The sequence below is a fragment of the Vidua macroura genome, chromosome 13 (assembly GCF_024509145.1).
Source record: "Vidua macroura isolate BioBank_ID:100142 chromosome 13, ASM2450914v1, whole genome shotgun sequence".
NCBI classification, from domain to species: Eukaryota; Metazoa; Chordata; class Aves; order Passeriformes; family Viduidae; genus Vidua; species Vidua macroura.
Genome location: NC_071583.1, coordinates 12,022,674 through 12,037,010, shown reverse-complemented (window position 1 = coordinate 12,037,010; position 14,337 = coordinate 12,022,674). Strand labels below are relative to the sequence as shown.

The window sequence follows — 14,337 nt, the reverse complement described above, 5'->3', positions numbered from 1 at the left end:
GTGAGGGCAAAGTGGGGTCCCAGTGGGGTGGCAGGGGTCTGTTGGGGAAGGGGCTGGCAGTGACACCTGTCTCTCTGCAGGGTGATCCAGGACCACCTGGCAGGCCAGTAAGTGACGCTGCCCAACTCTGCCTGCCCCAGCCCCAGGACAGGGAGCCATGGGCAGTGCCCAGCATGGTCTCCTCTGCTTCCCCTCCAGGCTCCCAGTGTGGCTGGTGCTGGAGAGAAGGTAACCCTGGCCCAGCTGTGCCCTCCACCCTCTGGGCACGGCTGTGGGCTGGGGAGGGGGATTGCACAGTTGGGCTCATCCTGGTCCCAGGCCTGGTCCACAGCTGCAGTGGGGGAAAAAAATGGGTGGTTTGGGGTGCTGATTTTGTCTGCTCCAGGGTGACAGAGGTTTCCCAGGACCAGAAGGACCTCCTGGCCCCAAGGGTGAAACAGGAGATAAAGGTGCCCGTGTGAGTACCGCCTTAAGGATAGGAAGCACAGGGCACATGGCACAGCCCTCCCCAGACTCATGGTGCCTGTGCTGTTGTTCCATGCTATGTCCTTTCATGTCTAGGGCCCCCCTGGCCTGAGCATCCCAGGGCCAGCTGGCCCCAAAGGCGAGCAGGGCGATCGGGTGAGTCTGGGGGCACCCTGGGGGCAGCAGCTCATGGCCCTGGTCCCTCCCGTGGCAAGGGGTCACCGAGGTTCCCAGTGACACCTGCTCTTCCTCTCCAACAACCAGGGTATCGTTGGCCTCCCAGGCAGGAGTGGCCCAAAGGTGATGTCAGTGCCCTTCCATTCATCTGTCCATCCATCTGTCTGTCTGTCTGTCTGGCTCTAGAGGGGCTGCTCCTGCAGGCTGTGCCCCTTCTCTCCCCAGCTGTCCAGACTCTGCCCTGACTGTTGCCCCTTCCCTTGCCTAGGGTGACCCAGGAGAGCCAGGGGAGAAGGGGGAGCCGGGCCGAGCGGGCACCCCTGGGCAGATCGGGCTGCGAGGCAAGGAGGTAGTGTGGCACAAGGGGCTGTGGGGCACCGTGGCCCTGAGGAGGTGGGGGGCTGGCAGGGAGCAGGGGGATGCTGGTGACTTGTACCTTTCTCTCTTGGCCGGTGCCCACTGATTTGTGCCTCAGGGAGAGCGAGGAGAGAAAGGTGACGAAGGCACCCCGGTAAGTGAGGGTCCCCAGGACCACTGCCCCTCTTCCCACTGCCTCTGATCCTACTGCCCCCCACTCACCCCCTCTTTCCCCACAGGGTGAAGCGGGTCTGCCTGGCAAGCCTGGTGACAGGGGTCCCCGGGTAAGTGCAGGGCTGCTGGGCACCCTGGCACAGGAGAGACTCATGGCCTCGGGGTGGCTCCTGCTAATGCACATCTTCCCTTTGCCCTCCACCCAGGGCCTTCCTGGCTACCGTGGCCCCCCTGGGGAGAAGGGTGACTTGGGGGACCCAGGACCTGAAGGCAGGAATGTAAGTAGCCCCTTGTATGTGCCCACTGCTCCATGGACACCCACCACCCCTCACACCTCACTGCCCCACACCCACCCTTACCCCAGGGGTACCCCCCCCATCCCACAGGACCCACACCCCACGGGTCCCCCATTCCCTCCCTCTCTGACTCCATCCCTCTTTCCTGCAGGGCAGCCCTGGAGCACCAGGGAGCAAGGGTGACCGTGGGGACCCAGTGAGTGATGGCAGGGCCACATGTGGCCCCCCACCCCAGAGCCAGCTGTGCCCTCCCCAGGGCTGCGCCAGCTCCCCTTAATCTGCTTCCCTTGCCCTTCTTTCAGGGGCCTCCCGGACCCCCAGGACGAACTGTAAGTTCTGCCTCCCTCTTCCTGCCCATGGGCTGCTGTCCAGCCCCGTGTGCTCCAACAGCTCCTTTCTGCCTCACAGGTCGATGTTGGGCTCGGAGGAGTGGGGGGAAAGGGTGAGAAGGTAATGAACGAGTCCTTGGGATGCTGCTGGTGGGATACCCTCTGCTGCCCTCTGGGCTCTGCCTGGCCACTGGCATCATTGTTGATCCCTGCCCAAAACAGCCTCTGCCACGTGCAGCTGATGTGCACCACGACTGAGAGGCACATGGGGAGCACAGGGGCTGACACCCATGCCCTGTGATGGGAGGAGGCACTGTAGGGCTGAGGTTTCCAAAGGAACTGGCGTGCTCCTGGCTCCCCAACCTCACAGGTGTCCTGTGGCAGCACCCAACACTCTGGGCATTCTGCTTTTACAGCCCAGCTTAGGCTCAGGACAGTTTTGGCCACGGGTGTGCCCTGTGCTGGGCGGCACTGTGGTCCCAGCTGTGGCCAAGCTGCCTCCTGGCTCAGCAGTGCTGCTCGGTGCCTTTCTTCTGCAACCACACTCTGGCCCCCACTCCCCCAGCGGAAGCTGCACTGAGCCCAGACACCTCTTTTTTAGCCTGTCCCTCTTATTTTGAGACCATTCCTCTCACCCCAGCCCTAAACCATACAGCACCAGCACTGTGTACTCTGGCACAGGTTTGGTAGAGCACAGTACCCCCTCTGACCAGCGTGCCCTTCCCTGGCAGGGTGACCCTGGGGACCCGGGCGAGGACGGTGCCAAGGGGGCCCGGGGTGATGCCGGCTCCCCTGGACTGCCTGGAGAGAGGGTAGGTGCTGGGTCCCTGGTGTGGGAGGCACTGGGGCAGCGTGATGGGTGATGCTCTGCAGGAGAGCCGGGGGTCCTGGTGTGCAGGGACTGCCTGCTGAGCACCCAGGATGCCCTCCTTTCCCCCCATGCCCCACTGCTGAGCGTGCCTCTTTCTTGCAGGGTGTGGAGGGCCCCCGTGGCCCCCCTGGCACACGGGTAAGTGTCCCCTTTCCCATGGGGGTCTGAATGGGGCACCTGTGCCCTGTGCAGCTCATGTTAATGGGACATGAGGCTCACTTCTCTTCCGGCCCGTAGGGTGACCCTGGGGACCGAGGCCTGCCAGGAGAGAAGGTGAGAGGACTGGGGGCTGAGGGCTTCCCCACAGCACTCCCATCCCACCCCAAAGCTCCAACCATCCTTCCCTGCTCTCTTACAGGGGGACCGTGGCCCACCAGGCCTGGATGGCCGCAATGGGCTGGAAGGCAAACCTGGGCCCCCAGGGCCTGCTGGGCTGCGGGTGAGTGTGGTCCCAGGTGGGGGGAATGTCTGTGCCTGGCTGCCACGGGTGGGAGCTGTGGGACAGAGGGATGATGGGGTGGGAGGAGCTGTGCCCCTGGACACCCTCTGCTCCAGGCTGGGGATGCTCTGGAGGGGGGGCCTTTGGCAGGATGGGAATGTCCCTGTCCTCACCTCCTCCTTGTCTGCAGGGGGACCCGGGAAAGCAGGGAGATCCTGGCCGGGATGTAAGTACCTCTGGAGAGGGCGGGTTTAGGTTGTGTTCCAGCTTGGCCATCAGGCTTGCAAAGGACCAGTGTCCTGTCCCATGGTTCTTGGTCCAGGGCAGAGCAGCAAGACCCTCCCCTGTCCCCAGCAGAGTGCCAGTGCCAGTCACACTCCCTGCTCCCAGGGCTGGCTGTGGCAGATGGGTGCCCTGCTGCCTTGTGCTCCCACCATCTCCTTTCCCTACAGGGGCTGCCTGGGCTGCGTGGGGAGCAGGGACCACCTGGCCCTGTGGGTCCCCTGGGACCACCTGGTGTGCCTGTAAGTACCAGCCACCCTGCACCCTAGGGACACATCCTAGGGTCCCATGCCCTCTGTGGATCTCAGCTGGATCTGTCTGGTGGGGCTCGCCCTGAGCCCAGCTCCCCCTTCCATGCACCTTGAGGCTCCAGTGGGGCCCAGGCACCCCTGGCTGCTGGTGCCTCTGGCTGGTGGAGAGCCTGGGGGGCTCCCTCACTGCCTTCCTTTTCCTCCCAGGGCAAACCCGGTGAGGATGGCAAACCTGGCCTGAATGGCAAGAATGTGAGTAGGGGAAACAGGGCTTGACTTTGGGGCTCTCCCAGGATGCTGAGGGATGGTGATCCCAGTACAACATAAGGGGAGGATGTGGCAAAGAACCCCCATGCTCTGAGCCATCCTCGGGTTTGTACCCATGCTGAGATAGTTGACAGGCAGCCTTTGTTCCCAGGGAGAAGATGGGACACCAGGAGAGGATGGGAGAAAGGTAAGGAGGTTACCCACAGATGGTTCCTGTGTCGTCCCCATGTGAAACCCACAAGCCTGGTGGCTCCACCCTGCCCGGAGCAGGAGCACAATTTTGGGGCATGCCAGCATCCCTCCAACTCCTTTCTCTCCTGGTTAGGGAGACAAAGGTGATGCAGGACTACCTGGGAGAGAGGTGAGTAGTCCCCAAAGAGGAGTGTGTGATGGGGGTGCTGGGTACATGCCCCATCAGGCACAGACCTGGGTCCCAGACTCTGGGAGTGACACTGCTCTCTCGGCAGGGCCGCAGCGGTGCCAAGGGCGAGCAGGGGGACAGAGGTGTGCCAGGCCCCCTCGGGCCCCCTGGCCTTCCTGGTGTCCCAGGGCAGGTTGGCCCCCCAGGCCAGGTGTGTAGTTCTCCCCCATGGTGCCCTGGAGTCCAGACTGCTCCGAGGCAGGCAGGACCCCCATCCCTGGCTCCCTCAGGGCACTGCCCTGTGTCCATGGGGGCCGGGTGCTATTGTGTCACCTCCGTGTCTTCTAGGGCACCCCAGGCCTCCGTGGGGTGGCTGGACCAAAGGTAAGTGTGCTCCTGCCCCCCAGTCCCCCAAGGCAAAGGTCTGGGGAGGACCACATGCCAGAGGGAATAAGTCCCTGGCAGGAGTCCCCACCCCCAGGATAACAGGGCTGGACCCTGGTGCTGCAGTTGGTGCTGGGCAGCCTGACTGCTCCCCTTGATCCCTTTGCTGTGTTTCAGGGGGACCCAGGGGAGCCTGGACTGCGAGGGGAGCCGGTGAGTACCCAGCACCGAGCCTGACAAGCTACGAGCACTGCAGCCACAACCACAGTCCCTGCCCAAGCAGCACCAAAGGGTTAACTCTGAAACCTACCAAGGGTGAGCACTGCTCACCCCTCTTGCTGCACCTCTGTACATCTTCTCATTCCCTCTTTTCCTCTAAACCTAGGGGCGACCTGGCAACCCTGGAGCACGTGGAGACCCTGGGACTACAGTGGTGAGTCCCTACCTTGACCTGCTGTGCTGGAACAGCAGCATGAGCCCTGAGAGACAGAGAACCATCCACAGCCTCTGTGGTGGGAACTTATTTTGTTTTTAATGTCTTTTTATTGCAGAACGTGGAACGTAGCCTGGAAGCACTTGGCATCAAGGTATGTATTTCCTGGCTGTCAGACTGGGGCTTTTTCCTGACACATGGCAGCAGGAACAGGGCATGGGAGGTGGTGGGGGATCTGAGCAATTTAGGACGGGTTAGCAGGACTGTGGGGTGCTGCTGTAGCTGGGTTCCACTTATGCTCTGACTGGTGGCTCTCTCCTCTCTCCCAGGTTTCATCCCTGAAGGAGCTCACGGGTGCCTACGATGGGAGCTCAGACTCGTTTCCGCCGGTGGTCGAGCGGCTGCGGGGCCAGAAGGGCAGTCGGGGGGATCCAGGAGAAAGGGGGCCCCCAGGCCGAGAGGTGAGTGGAGCCAGGCTCGATGCCAAGCCCCCAACACTGCCCCACTCCTGCTTTCTGGGCTGGCTGGGGGTTCATGCAGCCGGCTCAGCCCTGGGGTGCTCGGGGAGGGCTCACAGCCCCGCCTCAGGGCTGGCTCTGGCAGCGCAGCTTTTGTTTTGCAGGGCTCCTTAGGCTTCCCTGGCGAGCGAGGACCCAAAGGTGACAAGGGAGACCCAGGTACCCCCGGCCCCCAGGGCCCCATGGGCCGGGCCGTGGGTGAGCGGGGTCCCGAGGGCCCGCCTGGGCAGCCAGGGGAGCCTGGCAAGCCAGGCATTCCTGGGGTGCCGGGCCGGGCTGGGGAGCTGGGGGAATCCGGGAGGTCCGGAGAGAAGGTGAGTGTGTGTGGAGGTGCGAGGTGAAGTCTGGGGGACCTGGTCTAGGGGCTTGGGGATAGCCCCGTGACAGCCACCACGGTGTTTCCACAGGGTGACCGAGGAGAGAAGGGCGACCGAGGTGAGCAGGTGAGCTGGGACAGGGACATGGTGCCCTCATCCCCTCTTGTCTTGTGCCCCTCTTGAGAGGATGCAGGGCTCTCTGTGGGGCAGGCAGATGCCCTGTGGAGGCCAGGAGTGGCCATACCAGGAAGGCCCTGCTCTCCCATCTCTCCCATGCCCTTTGACACTCAACCTATTTCTCTGCCCTTCTCAGGGAAGGGATGGCTTGCCTGGACCCCCAGGGCCCCCAGGGCCCAAGGTAGGTGGTGATGGCTGCTGCTGGGGACCATCATCAAGGTGCCAGTCTGCCCCTCTGGGGATGAATGGCCACATCCACTTCCTTGGCTCAGGGGCCTGGGGAGGGCTTTGCCCCTGAGGAGCCCTTCCTGAGGTCCCCAGGGTGCTGGCCCTGACTGTGCCCTGCCCACAGGTGGACGTGGTGGAGGGCAGCCTGATGGGCCTCCCAGGCGAACGCGGCCCCATCGGACCCAAAGGAGCCAAGGTGTGTGGCTGGTCTGAAAGGAGAAGGGCAGCCGAGACAGCTGAGCTGGGGCAACATCATGAGCTGGGGCTGAGGATGGTGGTGGGGCAGGGGGGCAGCAAGGGCTGATGGCATCTGTCTTCTTCCCAACACAGGGTGAGCCAGGAGCTGAGGGCGAGCGGGGACCCAAAGGAGATAAGGTCTGAGGTTCTAAGTGTCCCATGTCAAAAGCCCTGGGTGAGGGCACTGCTGGGCACACCCCTTGGCAGGCCCTGGGAGGTCATGGGAAGGTCCCTGCCTATCTTGTGACCCTGTGCTTGTCCCCACTGCAGGGTGAAGGTGGCTTGAGGGGTGACCGAGGGGAGCCTGGCGAGAAGGGCAGGGATGGCAACCCCGTGAGTACCGCACTGCTCCCCTGCCTGGCGCTGACCCCAGACCCTGCCTGGCACTGATCCCATCCCTGTCTCCATCCTTTGCTCCAGGGTCTCCCGGGTGAGAGAGGGCTGGCAGGCCCTGAGGGGAAGCCGGTGAGTAGGGACATGGTGGAGAGATGCAGGCTGGGACTGGGGGAGCTCCTGTGGTCTCACACCAGCCACCACCAGCACCAGCAGGAGCGTTTATGCCTCATTCACCTCCTTCTCCCCATACCTCTTCCTGTTCCTTCCCCTCCTGAGTGCCCTGGCTGGGTACCACACACTGGGAATGGGGAGCATCCCTGGGGGGCAGGCAGGGCTGTGTGGAGGTGCTGGGTTTTCCCTTGTCCACTGACTCTGATGTGGTTCTTTGCAGGGCTTGCCAGGCTTTCCTGGTGTGCTGGGACGCCCGGTAGGTGTCTGTGTGTCTCCCATGTCCCTGTGCCCCACCACCTCAGCACACAGCCGGGGGCTCCTGGCTGTGAATGCTTGGTGAAACCGTGGGGGTCACCCTGCTGCTGGGCTGGGTCCTTGGCCCTCTGCATCTTAGCAGGACCTGTCCAGGCTTGTCTTACTTGGTGCTTACAAGAGCTGCTGGCACTGTCTGGGTCTGCTCTCCCTGGGGACACCCCCTGCTCCCACTGGGGAAAACCCACTTCTGCAGTGATCCCATTTCTTCCTTCCTTCAGGGCAATCAGGGAGACCCAGGACCCCCAGGACCTCCGGTAAGGAGCCACCTTGCACCACGTGCAGGGGACTGTCATGCAAGGGCGATGTCAGCCAGGGTGGGCATTCCCCCACAGAGCAGAGGTGCGGTGGCACTGCTAGGACTGAGTGGTCCTGCTGCCCCCTCCCTGTTCTGTGCCACCAGCAAGCACCACCCCAATAATGTCCCCTTGTCCCCTGCAGGGCAGCACTGGCCCACCAGGGACCCAGGGCCCGGCTGGTGCCAAGGTAAGGCAGTGGTCTTGGCATCTGCATCAGCATTGCCGTGTCCAGCCTGGCAGAAGGAAAGGGTGCCTTGCCAGATTTGGGGACTGGAGGGAGGACCACATTTCAGGAAGTTTTGGGCTGGAGGGAGGGACATTTGGCTGGAACCCCCCCTGGATCCAGCTATGAAGATATGCCTGTGACCAAAGTAGCTGGTCCGTTGGGGTGGTGGGGCTGATGCAGCATGTTCTTCCCAGGGTGATCCGGGGGAACCTGGCTCCAGCATCCGTGTGAGTACTCATACCCTCCATGCTTGTACCCACCTGGCTGCCCAAAACCATCCAGCCTCCCCAAAATCAGCCAGTCCCACCCCAACACATCTTCCCACAGGGGCAGCCAAGGTCCTGGCTGTTCCATCCCCTCTCTGATGTGTCTGTTTCCATTGCAGGGCTTGCCTGGCCCCCAGGGCAACATGGGCCTGCCAGGACCCCTTGGCCCCCCCGGCCCAGGGGTAGGTATTTGCAGCACCCCAAACCCACCCCTTGGCTGTTCCTGGTGCCTGGGATGCTGCTTGATTTCTGCTCATGTCTCCATTGCAGGGCCCACCGGGTGTCCCTGGGCTGCCGGGACAAGTGGTGAGTGTGTTGCCCCCACATCTGGCTGCCATCAGTGTGGGTGCTTGGGGCTGCCTGGGGGGCTGTAGGGACCCCACGCCCCATCTCCACTCTCACTGCCTGCAGGGGGAGAGCGGGAAGCCAGGCGTGCCGGGCAGGGATGGTGTGCCAGGGAAGGACGGCGAGGCAGGAGTGCCTGGGAAGATGGTACGTTGGTGCTCACCCTGCCCCATCCCAGGGGGACCCTCACACAGCTCAGCCTGGCTTGTCTGCAGCTAAGGCTGAGGGCTGTGCCACTTGTGCCAGGGCTTACCGGGACCTTCGGGGCCTGCTGGTCCCAAGGGAGAGCCAGGGGATGCTGGAGCCCCAGGGCAGGTGAGTGCAGAGCTCTCAAGGCATCACGAGATGCCTTGTTCAGGATGAGGGGGAGCATCCCCATGCAGCCCTGCTCACCTGCCCACTCTGTCCTCTGCCCCAGGCCATCGCTGGCCCCCCTGGAGCCAAGGGAGAGAAGGTAAGGAGCCAGGCTGGGGTGGGCAAGGGTCTGCTGGGCGCTGGCATCTGCAGTGGGCACATCTGAGCCCCCGTGTGTCCCCTGCAGGGTGAGCCAGCACTGCTGGAGGGTGTGCTGCTGGGAGAGCCCGTGAGTCACCCCACAAACCTTGACACTCCCATTACCCCCATCTCCCCTCATTAGCCTTTTCCTACCATTAACCTTATTCCCTCCCACCACCTTCTGAGGGGCAAGCCAGCCCCGTGGCTGCCCCTCTCCCCTAACATTGCTGTCCCTGACAGGGCTCCAAGGGTGACCGAGGCTTGCCAGGCCCCAAGGGTGAGAAGGTGAGCGCTGCTCTGGGGGTCAGTGGGGAGGGGCTGTGTGGTCCCCAGCTCCCTGGCTGCTTGGCCACAGTGTGGGGATCCAGCTGCAGCTGCTCCCCCAGCTCATAATCCCACACATCTTCTTTTTACTTGTTTTTCCCTGCCAGGGGGAGCCGGGAAGGCTTGGAGAGCCAGGAGATCCTGGGGAAGATGTGAGTAGGAGGCATATTGGGGTGGTGGGTGGATATTGAGGACAGTGGATGCTGGTGGGGGCTGGGATCTGTGCCCCTGCCACCTACTGCCCAGGTCTTCCTGGGGGCTTGGTGTCTTCACAGGGAGCCAAGGGATCCTCTGGAGCCAAAGGGGAGAAGGTACGTGTCCCCTGCTCCCAGGAGGATCCCCCACCCTGGGAGATGCTCTGGGTGGCATGATGGCCCTGGCACCCCTGTGCCCACCAGCCATGTGATGTGCCACACACTCTCTGTCACCTTTCAGGGATCAGTTGGTGTCGGTGCACAGGGACCACCAGGACAGGATGGGCCTCCAGGTTTGAAGGTAACCCCTGTCCCCATGTCACCCTGGCTCTGATCATGTCCCTAATGCCCCAGTGATGCTCTAGCTTGGCTGGCTGAAGGAAAAGCACACTCCTGAGGAGCTTAATCTTTTACATCCCTACTTCAGGGTGACACTGGCTTGCCAGGATTACCAGGACCCCCAGGCTTAGCAGGCACTGTCGGGATGCCAGGACAGCCAGGCCTGAGAGGGGACAACGGACAACCTGGCCCTCCAGGTCCCCCAGGAGAGAGGGTAAAGACTACAACAGAACACGGCATCACTGGTCCTGTGACCCTGGGCCCTTGTGCAGTGTCAGCGAGGTCCCTGCAAGCCCCATTGCTTCCCAGCCACAGCCTCTGCCCATTCCCTGCTTTCTCCCTGCCAGGGTTTGATCGGCTTTCCAGGCAGGGATGGCGCCGCTGGACCACCGGGACCTGTGGGGCCCCCAGGGCCAGCCGTGAGTATGGTGCCACAGCATTCCTGGGCATGTGGGCTCTGCCCTGGCTTCCCTGCTGGCTCAGACAGGCTGACAGGGACCAGCTGGCACCTCCCTGGCCCCTGGGGCAGGCTGTTGCTGGAGTGTGCAGTACCACAGTGGGACTCTCAGCGATGTTTTGCAGGGTGTCTGGCATTGCTTTCCTCCTGTGGCTTGCTCACCCTTCTGCTTTCTTTTAGGGCATACAAGGGGCCCCTGGCCTGAAGGGTGACAAGGTAGGACCAGGGGCAGCCCTATAGCATGAGAGGTGGGAGGCTGCTTCTCTTGTGGAGTGTCCCTGCAGCCCCCTCACCCCTGAGGGTGCTGAGCCCACTCTGGATGGTGGCACATGGGAGCCTCCTATGCGCCAGGCAACCAGAGAGGTGGTGGGAACTGTAGGGTGTCCCCTGGCATGGGGGGTACCTGGCAGGGCTGGGAGGAGCTGTGGGCAGTGAGGATGGGGGTGAGTTCTTGCCTTCTTCTGGCAGGGTGCTCCAGGGGCCGGGCTGCCAGGAGCCAGAGGTGAACGTGGTGACCCAGGACCACGGGTAGGTACTGCCACAGTCCCCCCCATGTCCCCACAGCTGGCGACAGGAAGGCTCACGGTGCCAGCCCTGACAGGTCTCTGAGCCAGAGCTGCAGCTGTCCCTGGGGTGGGGTGATGCTGGGGTGCCCCCATCCTAAAACCCCCTTCTCATATCCCTTCCTTCTTGCAGGGTGAGGATGGGCGCCCAGGGCCAGAAGGGGATCGTGGGCCTGCGGTAAGTACCCCCCTTCCTCAGCTGCACCCCGATCCGGGCCCCTTCCTGACCACACCTCTCTGCTCCCCCTCAGGGCTTGCCTGGGAACCGCGGGGAGCGTGGGGACAAGGTAAGGGACTCTGCGGGCTGAGGAGCTGGGGGGAGAATGATGCACCTCCAGGTACTGGGGTGTCCAGGGAGGTGCTGCCTGCTCCCTGCTGTGCATCTCTGCAGCATCTCACCTCATCCTCACAGGGAGACCTTGGGGCCCCAGGACCCAAAGGCGACAAGGTGAGTCCTTGGGGTGGGGGGCAATGGGAAGGCAGGCAGCAGCCCTGGCCCCCCTTCTCACCCCCACCTCTATCTCTGCTTTGGGTGTACAGGGCGATACTGTGGTGGTGGAGGGACCGCCTGGAGCACGGGGCAGCAAGGGGGAGCCGGTGAGAGCTGTCCCTATCCTCCCTCTCCCCATCCTTCCTGTCCCTCCGGGAAGAGCTGGAGGAGTTTTTTCCTGCTGGGGGACACTCTCTTGCAGAGCATATTGTTCCCTCTCCTTCAGCCCCCCTTACGACCCCCATATTCCTCCTCCCACGGGAGTCTCTCTCCCTGATGTGTGTCTGAGCTTCTTCTCATTCCCTGACCCCTCCGTGTGTTTCCTCCTTTGCAGGGAGAGCGTGGCCTGAAGGGCACAGAAGGGGACAAGGGGGACAAGGGAGAGCAAGGCATGCTCGGAGAGAAGGTACAGGACTGGGGGGAACTTGTGCAGGGCTGGGAGCTGCTGGGTTGGGGATCATGGAGGGCTATTGACAGGGCAAGGGACAGAAGAAGCAGGGCGCGATGGCATTCCTGTGCCCTGTGTGCTGGTGCTAGCAGGGACATGGTGCAAGGGGACCTGCCAGACCTGGCCTTGGAGGTGACTGTGGCTGTGCTGTGGCCATGCAGTGGCTGGAGCTCTCCCTCCTGCCCTGTGCTGATCTGGGTTTCTGCTTGCAGGGCACGAGGGGTGAACAAGGAGAGAAGGGCTCCATGGGTTTCCCTGGGGCACGTGGCCCTAGCGGGCAGAAGGTACGAAGCTGTGCAGCCCCTCCGCTGCGGGATGCTGGTGGCACCAGCACCTGCCCTGACTGATGCCTTTGCCTTCCCCAGGGAGAGGTTGGAGCACCGGGAGAGCCTGGCGAGCCGGTGAGGAGCTGTGTCTTTGTGCCTCTGGCACCCCACTGCAGGGCAGGAGCAGACCCTGGTCACGCTGTGTGCTCTCTCACAGGGTCAGCCTGGCCGCGATGGGATTCCCGGGGCCCGGGGGGAGAAGGGGGACATGGGACCCCTGGGCATGCGTGGCCTCAAGGTGAGTTGGCTTCCCTGGCTGTCAGTGCTCTCCCGGCCAGGACTAGTCCTGGCTTGGCATGGCTCTGACTTCCCATGCTTGCAGGGTGACCGGGGCATGAAAGGCGCCTGTGGCCTCAATGGGGACAAGGGCGAGAAGGTGAGTGGGTGCCTGTAGGGTGCTGCAGGAGCCTGGATGGTGCCTGGAGGCTGTGGCCCTTTGCATCCCCTCCACCAGCCAGCGGAGTGGGGAAATGGCTGCGGCCAGACATCCCCTCCTCTGCCTGTGGCTCTGGGGTGAGCACTGAGGGGTGAAGGACTGACTGCCCTGCCTCTCTCCTGCCTGCTGTAGGGAGAGCCAGGGATCCCAGGGCGCTCGGGACTGCCAGGGAGGAAAGGCGAGCCGGTAAGCACCACGGTGACACCAGAGTGGGACAGGAAAGCATGGCTGGTGGCTGATGGACATCTGCTTTGTCCCCCAGGGAGAACTGGGTCTGTCAGGACCACCAGGCATTCCTGGAAAAGAAGGGCTCATGGGACCCAAGGTAGGTTAGAGCAGTGCTGGGAAAAGCTGTGCTGGCACTTCATCCCCTCACTGCCTGCCCCCAACCGTGTGTCCCCTGCTGCCTGTCCCTTCCTTTTTGCAGGGTGACCGGGGATTTGATGGGCAGCAGGGAGCCAAAGGAGACCAGGGGGAGAAAGGAGACCGGGTGAGCAGACTGGAAAGGGATGGGATGCATTGCACCACATTGCTTGTACCAGGATACAGCCTTAGTTGGAAGCATATGCCTGATGCTCCCAGAAGAGTCATTCAGTGCTGTTCTAAATTATGTCACTAAACAATGAATGACAACAATTCCCTGCTCTTTATAAGAAGGCACCAGTGCTGGTTTTTCGGGGATGCCCAGCTGTGGGGTCAGAGGATGCCCATGGCATCTGCTCTGAAGTTGGGGGCTCTGACACCCCTGGCCTCACCCTCTGCTCTCCTCCAGGGTGCCCCGGGTGTTATGGGTGGCCCTGGTCCCCGGGGCAGTGACGGTGCTCCTGGTCCCCCCGGGCCCTCAGGGAGCGTCGGCCCACGAGGTCCTGAGGGCATGCAGGGCCAGAAGGTAAGTCCTCACCACAGGTTACTGGTCCCCTCTGGGGCTGTGAGGATGGGAGGGCCCAGTCCCCTTAGTGGGTGAGGGGTGGGTGGCATCTGGAGTCATGTCCCAGCTCTGTCCTGCCCTGCCAGCTTGCTAGCTTTGGGTTCCTCCCTTGTGTCCCCCTGCCCAGGGGATGGAGTCTGAGGGGAGGAGTCTGCAACCCTGTTTGTCCTTGAGTTGAGCTGGACCTGTCCCCATCCCCACCTGCACTGGTATCCCTGGGGTGCAGGCATGGGGAAAGGAGCACCTCCATGGTGCTGGGGAGACCAGAGAGACTCCAGCACCCAGCAGCCAGATCCTGAGCATGTGTCCTTTGCAGGGGGAGAGAGGCCCCCCTGGGCAGTCAGTGCCAGGAGCACGTGGCATGCCTGGCATCCCTGGCGAGAGAGGAGAGCAGGTAAGTGTGTGGGTGCCTGGCCCTGCCTGGATGAGCTCCAGCCAGGGCCAGCTTCCCACCTCCTTTCTGCTGTCCCCAGGGCAGTCCTGGCACCCACGGGCTCCGTGGGGAGAAGGGGGAGCCAGGCATGACGGTAAGGAGCCAGAAGGGAGCCAGCATAGGCTGGTGGCATTCAGGTCACTGGGGTGAGAAGGGGTGCTGGATCCATCCCACTGCCACTGATGTAGGGGCTGCCCTCACCTCAGTGCTCTGCTAGACCCTGGGGAAAGGCGGGTCTTGAATTGCACCATCCCCCATTACTACCCTTGCCCCTTCATGTGCCCGGCAGGAGGAGGAGATCCGTGCCTTCGTCAGGCAGGAGATGAGCCAGCACTGTGGTGAGCATCCCCTACTGCTGCCCTGGGGCTGGGGGTCTGGACCCGCTG

The 14,337-nt window shown here is 62.9% G+C and overlaps 1 protein-coding gene across 9 annotated transcripts in view; it reads left to right on the top strand.

Annotated features, from left to right (window-relative positions):
- Positions 1-14,337, top strand: part of COL7A1 (collagen type VII alpha 1 chain) — a 30,950-nt gene that overhangs the window by 13,377 nt on the left and 3,236 nt on the right. For all 9 annotated transcript variants that reach the window (XM_053989076.1, XM_053989074.1, XM_053989073.1 and 6 more), the window contains exons 47-114: positions 81-107; positions 199-228; positions 386-457; positions 562-621; positions 730-765; positions 911-991; positions 1,118-1,153; positions 1,239-1,283; positions 1,380-1,451; positions 1,621-1,665; positions 1,772-1,798; positions 1,878-1,919; positions 2,530-2,610; positions 2,772-2,807; positions 2,907-2,942; positions 3,028-3,108; positions 3,299-3,334; positions 3,561-3,632; positions 3,849-3,893; positions 4,060-4,095; positions 4,234-4,269; positions 4,376-4,480; positions 4,618-4,653; positions 4,831-4,866; positions 5,039-5,086; positions 5,205-5,240; positions 5,416-5,547; positions 5,709-5,918; positions 6,012-6,047; positions 6,235-6,279; positions 6,451-6,522; positions 6,657-6,701; positions 6,834-6,896; positions 6,984-7,028; positions 7,291-7,326; positions 7,604-7,639; positions 7,824-7,868; positions 8,102-8,134; positions 8,293-8,355; positions 8,444-8,479; positions 8,585-8,665; positions 8,765-8,833; positions 8,937-8,972; positions 9,060-9,101; positions 9,254-9,298; positions 9,445-9,489; positions 9,613-9,648; positions 9,773-9,832; positions 9,959-10,084; positions 10,218-10,289; positions 10,508-10,543; positions 10,796-10,855; positions 11,024-11,068; positions 11,142-11,177; positions 11,303-11,338; positions 11,431-11,487; positions 11,715-11,786; positions 12,041-12,112; positions 12,194-12,229; positions 12,312-12,392; positions 12,477-12,530; positions 12,723-12,776; positions 12,853-12,915; positions 13,018-13,080; positions 13,363-13,479; positions 13,835-13,912; positions 13,992-14,045; positions 14,241-14,289. In XM_053989076.1, coding sequence (XP_053845051.1) covers positions 81-107; positions 199-228; positions 386-457; positions 562-621; positions 730-765; positions 911-991; positions 1,118-1,153; positions 1,239-1,283; positions 1,380-1,451; positions 1,621-1,665; positions 1,772-1,798; positions 1,878-1,919; positions 2,530-2,610; positions 2,772-2,807; positions 2,907-2,942; positions 3,028-3,108; positions 3,299-3,334; positions 3,561-3,632; positions 3,849-3,893; positions 4,060-4,095; positions 4,234-4,269; positions 4,376-4,480; positions 4,618-4,653; positions 4,831-4,866; positions 5,039-5,086; positions 5,205-5,240; positions 5,416-5,547; positions 5,709-5,918; positions 6,012-6,047; positions 6,235-6,279; positions 6,451-6,522; positions 6,657-6,701; positions 6,834-6,896; positions 6,984-7,028; positions 7,291-7,326; positions 7,604-7,639; positions 7,824-7,868; positions 8,102-8,134; positions 8,293-8,355; positions 8,444-8,479; positions 8,585-8,665; positions 8,765-8,833; positions 8,937-8,972; positions 9,060-9,101; positions 9,254-9,298; positions 9,445-9,489; positions 9,613-9,648; positions 9,773-9,832; positions 9,959-10,084; positions 10,218-10,289; positions 10,508-10,543; positions 10,796-10,855; positions 11,024-11,068; positions 11,142-11,177; positions 11,303-11,338; positions 11,431-11,487; positions 11,715-11,786; positions 12,041-12,112; positions 12,194-12,229; positions 12,312-12,392; positions 12,477-12,530; positions 12,723-12,776; positions 12,853-12,915; positions 13,018-13,080; positions 13,363-13,479; positions 13,835-13,912; positions 13,992-14,045; positions 14,241-14,289 — 3,865 coding nt within the window. The remainder of the gene's footprint in view (positions 1-80; positions 108-198; positions 229-385; positions 458-561; positions 622-729; positions 766-910; positions 992-1,117; positions 1,154-1,238; positions 1,284-1,379; positions 1,452-1,620; positions 1,666-1,771; positions 1,799-1,877; positions 1,920-2,529; positions 2,611-2,771; positions 2,808-2,906; positions 2,943-3,027; positions 3,109-3,298; positions 3,335-3,560; positions 3,633-3,848; positions 3,894-4,059; positions 4,096-4,233; positions 4,270-4,375; positions 4,481-4,617; positions 4,654-4,830; positions 4,867-5,038; positions 5,087-5,204; positions 5,241-5,415; positions 5,548-5,708; positions 5,919-6,011; positions 6,048-6,234; positions 6,280-6,450; positions 6,523-6,656; positions 6,702-6,833; positions 6,897-6,983; positions 7,029-7,290; positions 7,327-7,603; positions 7,640-7,823; positions 7,869-8,101; positions 8,135-8,292; positions 8,356-8,443; positions 8,480-8,584; positions 8,666-8,764; positions 8,834-8,936; positions 8,973-9,059; positions 9,102-9,253; positions 9,299-9,444; positions 9,490-9,612; positions 9,649-9,772; positions 9,833-9,958; positions 10,085-10,217; positions 10,290-10,507; positions 10,544-10,795; positions 10,856-11,023; positions 11,069-11,141; positions 11,178-11,302; positions 11,339-11,430; positions 11,488-11,714; positions 11,787-12,040; positions 12,113-12,193; positions 12,230-12,311; positions 12,393-12,476; positions 12,531-12,722; positions 12,777-12,852; positions 12,916-13,017; positions 13,081-13,362; positions 13,480-13,834; positions 13,913-13,991; positions 14,046-14,240; positions 14,290-14,337) is intronic.